Source organism: Zingiber officinale, chromosome 2B, assembly GCF_018446385.1.
Source record: "Zingiber officinale cultivar Zhangliang chromosome 2B, Zo_v1.1, whole genome shotgun sequence".
NCBI lineage: Eukaryota > Viridiplantae > Streptophyta > Magnoliopsida > Zingiberales > Zingiberaceae > Zingiber > Zingiber officinale.
This window is the reverse complement of record NC_055989.1, coordinates 114,349,710-114,359,853: the sequence shown is the minus strand read 5'-3', so window position 1 is coordinate 114,359,853 and position 10,144 is coordinate 114,349,710. Positions and strand designations below refer to the sequence as shown.

The 10,144-nt window shown below is 33.8% G+C and overlaps 1 protein-coding gene across 1 annotated transcript; it reads left to right on the top strand.

Annotated features, from left to right (window-relative positions):
* The first annotated feature begins 1,983 nt into the window (after positions 1-1,983).
* Positions 1,984-7,939, top strand: LOC122046858 (alpha/beta hydrolase domain-containing protein 17C-like). The gene is made up of 5 exons (XM_042607766.1): positions 1,984-2,391; positions 3,735-3,771; positions 3,895-4,131; positions 4,226-4,273; positions 7,253-7,939. The coding sequence occupies exons 1-5, from the start codon at positions 2,090-2,092 to the stop codon at positions 7,730-7,732; spliced, it is 1,104 nt and encodes a 367-aa protein (XP_042463700.1). The 5' UTR covers positions 1,984-2,089; the 3' UTR covers positions 7,733-7,939.
* The last annotated feature ends 2,205 nt before the right edge of the window (positions 7,940-10,144 follow it).

Genomic DNA, 10,144 nt, shown 5'->3' with positions numbered 1-10,144 from the left:
AGGTTGTTTTGAATGATGGTAAAATGATACTATTCCCAAATAGACATATTCAAATAACTCCTTCAAAATATTATCTTTATTTTTTCTATTTTTAGGATAAGTTTATATTTAATTTTCCTTTTAGATATGTTATTAGACTTTTTTTTTTCTCTTATCTGTTAGAACAGTTTGTTAGACTTTTCTTTTGAAAAGGTATCCTATGTGCCTATTTAAAGAGTTGGCTAATCAATTTTAATTGATTATTTAAAGTCGATCTACTCAAAGTGATAATCCTGTATTCTCACTCTTATCTTTTATCCGATTCCCCATAATATAGGATATGAATTCCTATCAAAAATAATCTTTTATAATGCATCCAGTTGTCATTTTAAATTTTACTAATAAAATTAAATATCTTTAATGATATTTTATATAAAAATATTTTTAAATAATTACTATTTTAAAAAAGATATTAAGACCATGAATAATTTTTCTACCTGGAGCCTCTAAAATTGTTGAAATGGATCAAGGTTTATAATAAATTTGTGATAATTTTTTTTTAATCTGTGTAAGTTTAAAATTTTACTACTTTTAATTTATGCTATTAAATTAAATTCAGATACGAGGACATGGATAAATTAAGGAGGTTTAATTTAAAGTGATTCAAAATTTTATAGGTCCATCAATCTCTAAAACCAATATAATATCTTCAAATCTGAATTCAATAGTATAAATTGATAACAATAGAATTTCCTTATGCGGTTAAGTAAAATGCTCATAATAATTTTTTTTGATAATCAAGGTGTTCAACTCTTACAATATGGCAAATCCTAAAAGTGATCGATCCAACCTCACATAAGTTTTTCACCTACCACTAGGGTAAATCAAAAAGTATAGATAAGTTCTGACAATGAAGTTGCATAAGTTTTTCAAATTCCTTAAATATAATGTGTCATGAGTAAGATTTAAACTTTCTTATTTAGGGAGTTTTTTTTTTTTTCCAGTAATATTTTTAGGTACCCAATATTTTTTAATCGATTAATCATGGAGGTAACAAGTCCGGTCAAATAAAAATTTTCTACTATCATTAGAATAAATGAGAAAGCACTTATGGAAGCTCATCCAAGTGACCTATATTCTTAAAATTATCATCCTAATAAAAAAAATTCCTACGATACTAATTCAATTCTTAAATATACGATTAATATTTAAAGATCCAAACTGCCACACAATATCCAGAGAACTAATAATTTATTTTCTTCCACAAGGTTAGATGTATTACATATTTCAATAATTAGAAACACTTTTTGTGGCCCGTGCCAAATCTAATCGGCCATGTAAAAAGAATTCATATGGAAAGGGATATTAATAAATACTTTGGTGGAGCCTCGAAACCGATTGGCACATTTATTGAAACCTTCTTGACTCAACTGAAATTTTCCTTATTTTAGGGGAGTCACAAATTAGGATATATATACCATATTATTAAAGAGAGAAAATTAAAAGTATCTGAAAAAAATATTCTTCCTTTAAAAATTATTAAATAGCATCCTACCATATAATACTTTTTTACGACTAAAATTACATTATAAAAATTTACTCCGCCTTAAAATTTTAATTTTAAGGGGCACAAACAACAATTTATAGTAAATTTAAGAAATGCATCTATTGAATACAAAAAATTTCAAAATAAATTAGACAGAAAAATTAAAAGAGTTCCCTTTTATCTAAATTATTAAAAAAATATTCCTTTTTTAAAATTTATTAAAAATGTATTTCATTTAAGAATATTGTAGCATCAAATTAAATGAAATAGTATTTTAATAACGTACACTAATTTGATTGGCGATATAAAAAAAACATTAAAAACATTGCTTTTTCATTTTCTTTAGTATATTCACATTTAGTTTGCGAGTGAATTTAAAAATATTAAAAATCACAAATTTAGCTAATTTATAAATCAAATTGTGAACACTTTTCTCCTATAAATTAGTTTTAAGTTGTATTTTAAGATCGACTTTCCTTGTTCTCCTTGTTTTTTGGTATTTGTCACTGCTTTTCACTGTAAAGGGATCCGGCGGAAGGGAAGGGTGAAGAAGAAGTAGGAGCGATGGGCGGCGTGGCGTCGTCGGTGGCCGCGAAGCTGGCCTTCTTTCCGCCTTCGCCGCCGTCGTATGAGATGGTGACGGACCCCACGACGGGGATGCTGAGGTTGAGCCGCTTCCCCCACCGTGAGAACGTGGAGGTGCTCCGCCTCCCCACACGCCGAGGAACTCAGATCGTTGCCGTGTACGTCCGGAATCCCATGGCGAGCTCCACGCTCCTCTACTCCCACGGAAACGCTGCCGACCTCGGCCAGATGTACGAGCTCTTCCTCGAGCTCGGCATCCACCTCCGCGTAAACCTCTTTGCGTACGACCATCATTGCCCTTGCCCAGCTCAACTCTTTCGATCGATTCGTATTGTTTTTCGTGCTGATGCCTAATATCGGATCTTGACGAGGAGAAGGGTTGCCGGTCAATTGGTTCGAGTAAAGTCGAAATAGCCTTAGAATTATTTTTGGGTTTTGAATTAGGAGTTTCTGGTAAAGATCGTTTAGTGTTTGATTCTGTACTCCTCTTAAGAATCGTAATGCTTTACTAATCCTCACATCTGTTGGTGGATTTGACATGTACAACTTGCAATGCTTCTGTCACCAATTATTGGACAATTGTGAGTGTACTCTGAGATATAAGGTCGTTTTCAGTTAACTTTAGGTTTTTGGGTGTAAAAAATTAAAAGAGGCTCTCGATTGCCTTTATCTCGGATTATTTTATTCAAAACTGCATTTTGAGGCTCAAAAATTTTAAAACAGTAGTTTTGATTTTTTTTTTTTTATCACTGTGGTTATGGAATTCATTCTTTTCTTGTTGTCTTGGATTCTCAAACTTGTTCTCATAGAATCTGATTCGGATCCTATTTTGCACTTGATTTAGGTTTAGTTGTTTGACTAAGCAGTGTGATGGTTTTAAATATAAATAGTTCATGATGTAAAGGCCTTACTCAATTACACCATAGATCTTTGATGCATGAACATATTGTTTGGCTGTTTCTTATATTAATCTTGTGACCAACTGACAAATTTATGTGTATAGTTATCTGTTAAATTTTATTAACATCTCGTTTAATAACCTAAACTTTAGAAGTCTGAATCCTTTTAGTCTTGTCCTTTGATTCTGTTTAACTATGTACTTATAGCTATTCTTGTGAAGTTCCATACTGTGAATCAGTAGTTTATGTTTGATGCACCTCTGTGCTGTCATGTAGCATGCTCTTTGCAACTGCTTCCAAATAAGTTTTTTTTTTGGCATCAAGTAGTATCAAAAAGAGAAATTTATAGTCATTATTGCATTCAAGGGTGAATATCCTGTGAAAATAAATGGAGATAAAAGGACTGGAATTAGTTTGTTTAGTAGTCATTTTATAACTATTTCTTTCTTCAACAATTTGGAATTTTTTGCTCAGAAGTAATGAGAAATCTTTGTAAATAGGTTCATGTTTCTTTGTGTTATAATACAATTTATTTGGCATTTGTTTATGATTGTTCAAGGTTCAAAGGATCTTAAACTAAATTTACTAAGCAAATGGTTGGTTTTGTGTGAATTAATTTTAGCATCTTCGTGATCTTGTTTGATAGAATGAGATTTACCACCCAAGCTACACATTGTTTTCTCTTTTTGACTAGAGAAATTCACCTGCTTTTTATACTTGTGCAGATATGATTATTCTGGATATGGACAATCTACTGGAAAGGTTTGCACCTATTCTTGATATATTGACAGCTAGGATTTATCCCGTGTCAGAAATTCATAGAAAAATAAGGATGCTGCTATTCTGTATACCAACTTCAAATTTACATATTCTTTTACTTCACAGCCAAATGAACAGAACACTTACGCCGATATAGAGGCTGCTTATAAATGCCTTGTAGAGCAATATGGTACTAAGGAGGAAGAGATTATATTATATGGCCAATCTGTTGGAAGCGGACCGACTGTCAATTTGGCCACTCAACTACCTCGTTTGCGTGCTATTGTTTTACATAGTGCTATACTATCAGGTTTAAGAGTGATGTATCCAGTAAAGCGTACATATTGGTTTGACATCTATAAGGTTAGAATTATCTGTTCTGTAACTATCTTACTTTTTACTTGTGTTATGGAAAATTCAGTTATCTGAATCCCTTTCTATCACCATTTATTTCCAGAATATTGACAAAATTCCCTTGGTCAAATGCCCTGTACTAATAATCCATGTAAGTTTTCTTCTCAACCGGATTCTGTTGGCTTCAGTGTTAATTGTGTTTGTACTAGATTGTGTGCAAGAACTTGTTTCCTTGTTAGAAGTGATATTACATCTTTGATGCTTACAGTATGCTTCTAAGAGCAGTACCGTATGGCTGGTAACACATGTGACTAATGCTTTAAAGTCTATTCATGTACTATCGTTATTTCCTGATTTTTTTTTATCTAATTTTTAAACTGTTTATGTTACTACACATGAGTACTATTCATGAGAAATGAAGCAGGCAGTTGTGCCCTACTATTTTCTGTAAAACTTGAAGTAAAACAGTGAAAAAAATATTAGGTGAATTAGATCTGCGGGCTTAGTATTATTAAGGTGATTGACTAACCACTTAGTCCAAAAAATATTAGGAAAGGAACCGGTTTATATGTTCCTATTATTAACACTTCCTTTTCTATCACCGACACTTCCTTTTCTTGAACTCGCTACTAAGGAAGTGATCAATTTACATTTGGTCATATCATTAACAAGTATATTATGGATTATTCTTTCTTCCATCAGGATTACCTGTCATAGACTCATAGATCTGAGTAATACCTTAGGCTTACCCCATGTATATTTTACTAATGCACACATCGATAATGAGCTGCTAATTGCATGATAATTGAAAATTAACAATTGCTTAGCAGAATATATTTTAAGCCCGGGTGTCTAGATATTTCTACATTTCATTCACATGAAGGTGGCCGGCTCGGCCTCATCAAATTTTTCCACCGACCACCGGTTAGATGAGCCACGAGGAATGGACCAGCACCATGAGTGATTCGCGTGTCGTAGGCGTTTATTTGTGTTGCATGGGAATCAAACCCTCATTGTTTGGGAAACTCGTCCGTCCGCGTACTATCGCACAAAGCCCCAATTCCCAAGGGCACTTAGCAGAATATCCCGGGGGCACTTAGCATAATATTTTCTGCAAAAGGTGAAATTCGTCACCCTGGTGCCTCCCCCGACTACCCCCACATCATTGGGAGTGAGTAAATCAGAAAATCGAAGTTAATCATCACATGGGAGAGTAATTCCTCAGGCTTTATCGGGATTCAACCCTTGCTCAATTCTATGAACGTGTCATATGATAACCAACTAAGGTCACTTAGCAAAATATATTAATTAATTAGGTCAGGTAACGTCGAATCTGGGGCCACCGGCCCGATCCTACGAAAGTTTCCTATCAGCCATCAGGGTAAATCGGGAAGCACTCGCGGCAGGCACAGAAACCCAGCATCCATTAGTTGTGCGCCCCATTTGAAAAAAAAAATCCCTATAAATGTGTCATAGTTTGGAATCAAACCGTGAGTACTTGGGTAACAACTGGACACCCTTCCACTGCACCATAGCCCCGGGGGCCACTTAGCAGAATATATTGTATAGACTGATGGTGGACAGGAATATAAATTGAAAGGCAATAAGTTGGATAACCTTGAAGTTCATTTCACTTAGTAAAAGAATATTAACAAACATCCTTTTCCATGGCAGGGCTAGGAATTTTCTTAAGTGGGGGCAATGCCTTTCATAAAAGAGAAATTATATTTTATATTTAGAATGTTTGAAATATTTTGTGGCAAATGCCAATTTATTTTAGGTAAAAAAATTTCCTTTTAAAAATTGAAAGACTAGAAACATTAAGTACATTATTAATTACAAGAAGTATGAGAAATTGTATTATTAATTATATGAAATAAAAATTCCAGATAATACATCGGTTCAATCAATCAATAATATGACCTATCATATTTATAATTATAAAAAATCACTTATTGAAGCTAAGTTAATTTAGCAACTAAATCGAGATTGAATATATGTAATTGTAAGCCTAAAAGCATGGAGGGAAAGCCCCCTTATTACATAGAAATAAAGTCTAGTAAATTTACACTAATATATTACTAAATTTAGTAATTTTGTAATATGAGAAAAAGAATTGTGAATGAGTAGAATGCTTGTTAACAACTTTGATACTTGATTTGGTAAAAGTTTGTTTATGGTGGTTCGGTTTAAGAAAGATGAACATCCTCAATCATTAGTCTACCAGTATAATTATAAACTTGTCTAAGGTTTGAATGTGATCTTGTATTTTTAGTTTTTTTTTTAAAATTTTGCTATATAAAGAATATAATAATATATCTATCCTTGATACAACTTGTGTTTATTATTTTTAATATTATAAATTTTATAGTTTCAAATTATCTATGCTATGTTAAAAATGAAAAACAATAAAAGTTTAGATATATGTTTCACATAAATTATATGGCAACCTTGTTTCTACTTGAGCTTGATAAAAGCTCAAGATCCACTCAACCTTGATAATTTATTTAATGAACAAGCTTGAACATGTTTTTTTTAAGTTCAATAAGATAAATGAATAAGCTTGAAGATAGTCAAGCTCCCCACAGTTGGGCTCATTTACAACCCTAATCAGAAGGAGATTTGGAAATTATGGGAGGTGAGAAAGAGAATGGATAAATTAAATGGTGAAAATAATACTATTTTTTCTTTTATATAATATTATTTATTTCTTGTGGAGTCAATTCACCCTGCAAGAGTTGGTTCACTTCTGTCGAGACTACAAAGATAACTTGGCTTCCATTCCCTAAGATTGTAAGTTTAAGGAATAAACATCAACTTAACCTGTCCTGTATCATCCATATAAACAAGAGTATTGTCTGTCTCTGCACATACTTGGCATCCTGACTCCTGAGCATACTTGAAGCAAACCATAAACTCAAGAAAGTAGCCCCGAAGCAGATTCAACTTGATAGTTGCATTTGCACTGATATAAATACATTGAATTGGAACCTTACTAGAAACCTTCCTACCCAAAAGCTGGAATTATTTCCTGTTATTTGATTTTATGCAGCATATCAGTTTCTTCTGTTGTAGTGCAATTGTGCATGATTATTGTACATGTGAATTTCATGCGTAATCCTTTCTATAGGGACTATCAGATGAAGTCGTAGATTGCTCTCATGGCAAGAAACTATGGGAGCTATGCAAGGAGAAGTATGAGCCACTTTGGCTCAAAGGTGGGAAGCATTGTGATCTAGAGCTTTTCCCTGACTACATCAAACATCTCAAAAAATTTATTTCCACCGTGGAGAAATCACCTTCCCAAAGAAGCACCCCCCAAATAAGTACAGATAGGTTTGAGCCACCAAGGAAGAGCTCTGATTGCTTTGAACCCTCGAGGAAGAGCTCTGATTTCAGGGAGAAGCACAGGCTGAGTACAGATAAGATGAGAACTAAGGATCGGAGAAGTGGCAACATGGATAAAATGGGCAAATTGAAGGCTTCATTTGACCAGTTGGAGAAGTTCAGGAGAAGTGTGGATCATGTGGACAAGTCTAAGAAGAATACTGATCAGCTGGATAAGGGACGGAAGAGTGTCGACCGATTGGACAGAGTATGGGCTGGCTAATAAGTTCAACTGTTTGTAAAATTTAAATGTGGTTTTGTTGTATCGAAAATTTAATCTGTGCTTCTTTGTGTTCACCAACCATGTAGCTTATTTGTAGTTGTCACAGAACAATAGCTAGAGCTGGGACTGAAGAAAATTGATGTAGTGTTTTAGTACATGAGCTATAGTTAAATCAAATCCTTCCATGAGAATGGTAGACATGCTTAACATTGTGATTCTGTATGAATATCCATGTGCCATAGTTTTTCATTTTGGGAACATCTGCTCCAAAAATAAATGTTTGGGTGTTGTAATTCTTCTGCTGTCCAAAATAATAATAATAAAAAAGGGTGGAGCATTTTAGTTTTATGGTTGGTGTGTCATTTGGATGAGATTCACTGATGCTACAGCCTCATCCACTTTCTTACTTATTCATCAAAATTTATCTTCTCTGTGTGTTGATCCTAAAATGAACACTAGAACGAGCGCATCGCCTTTGTTTTACCATTTGCCACTTGAAGTTTTAGCTAAAGTTGCTTTAAGTGAAACAATTTAGTCAAAGCTACTAGTTGCTTAAGTTGGAACATTTTAACCAAAGCTACGCTGTAGTAAATCTAGCTCAAGCTATGTAGTAGTTGGCCAAAACTGCTCCAACTTTGAAATTTTCAATCAAAATTATTATAGCAATGCTAAAAAAATATTTTCAATTAAGAGTTTTTTTTAAAGAGAATGTCCTTTCAATCAATAATAATGAAAACAAAGGGCACCACTCAATAATTTTCTCTTAATTGTTCTACCTCGATCAATGCCTTTCGGAGCAATAATGGCTTATTGGCTTAGGACTTACGTACCTCACTTGAGTTGTAAAATAAATGTGTCATTCCTTATCAGATGTAATGCTCCATAAATGTGCCAAAGCCAAAAGGACCATGTATAATGTTTCCTCCACTAGAATACAAGATCCACCCACTTTTATATGACTCACTAATTTGTATTATCTTAAAATTTTCATTTTTGTTTGGTTCTTTTGCACTTCCATAGATCTTTCCTTCACATTGATGACAAGGAGACAACATTATTAGACGTCGACGGGCAATGGATGGTGGACCATAGTTTTTTCCCATGGTAAAATTTATAAAGGGTGTCTTTGTCCTCGACTTGTTGATTACCCAAGGGGTGTTGCTTTGTTCATGTTTAATACCCTGAATATGCTTATTGATTGAGGAGCAACCTAGTGGACCACTAAGGAATTGACAAAAATTGAGACAATGCATGAATTGGTCTAGAAAATAGATCGCTCGTTAGTCAAAATGGATTAATTCCTCATCTACTCTATTAACATACTAAACCCCCTTGGATGTTTGCTCTAATAGTTTGTCTCTATGTGGCCTTAAAATTTTATCGATAGTTCATAGGACTTGCAACCAATAGAAGATGATATCTCTGGCTCACAAGGAGCTCACGACCTTCGCATGACTCAGTATTGACTACAACTCTCTCATCTCACCTCATATTTTAGCACACTTTAGATTTGTGTGAAGTGTTTTTTTTTTTTTCATTTATTTTTCCTGTTCTCTTTCTGTGATAGTACCTTGACGACTCAATATCTATCCTATAAGCCTTGTGTTTCTAACTCTTACTTTGTATATTATTGGTGTAATCATTTTTTAGTCCACGTTGACCCAGCTAGCTCGAGTTAAATTTTGATATTTGATCAATATATTTATTAGTTGAACAAAGTATCAAGTAAGTCAAAGTTAACTGAATACTTGATAATTAATTAATATGCTTGACGGTTAAGTAAAATATCAAGTAAAGGGAGAGATTATTAGGGAGAGATTTATTAGTACAATCGACCTTGAGTCAACATTGACCAAGATTGATTTCGATGCTTGATGAGTGGGTGAAAATTCAAGTAGGTTAAAGTTGATCAAATAATTGATAGTGGAAAAGTCCAAGTGAGTTATAGTTAATCGAACATTTAGCAGTTGGAAGTCCAACATTGAGTTGACAAAGTCAAAGTCCAAGTGAGTCATGGAAGGTCAGATATTTGACATGAGATGTAAAGTGCAAGTGAGTCAAACTTGACTGAATACTTGGCAATTGTGAAAGTTTTAACAGGTCAGGGATGATAGTATGTTAGACATATGGTGATAGTCCTAACAAGTCATGGAAGACTGAATGTTATGCATGAAATAGGAAGTCCAAGTCGGTTAAGGCTGATTGGACACTTAGCAATGGTAAAATTTTGACAGGTCAAGGTTGACCTGATGTTAGGCAATGATGAAGTCTCAGTAGGCCAAGGCTGATAAAATGCTAGGTAATGAAGAAATATCGGTAAGTCAAGGTTGACTGAATGTTAGGCAATGGAGAAGTTCCTGTTGGTGCGGCTAGCACTAACGATTTAACCTAGGTTTTGATGAATGACAAATA

Bases quoted from the DNA above. Each gene is read 5' to 3' on its own strand.
- LOC122046858 (XM_042607766.1), top strand. From the start codon at position 2,090: ATGGGCGGCGTGGCGTCGTCGGTGGCCGCGAAGCTGGCCTTCTTTCCG. The intron at 2,392-3,734 runs GTACGACCATCA...ATACTTGTGCAG, and splicing joins CTCCGCGTAAACCTCTTTGC to ATATGATTATTCTGGATATG. The intron at 3,772-3,894 runs GTTTGCACCTAT...TTTACTTCACAG, and splicing joins ATGGACAATCTACTGGAAAG to CCAAATGAACAGAACACTTA.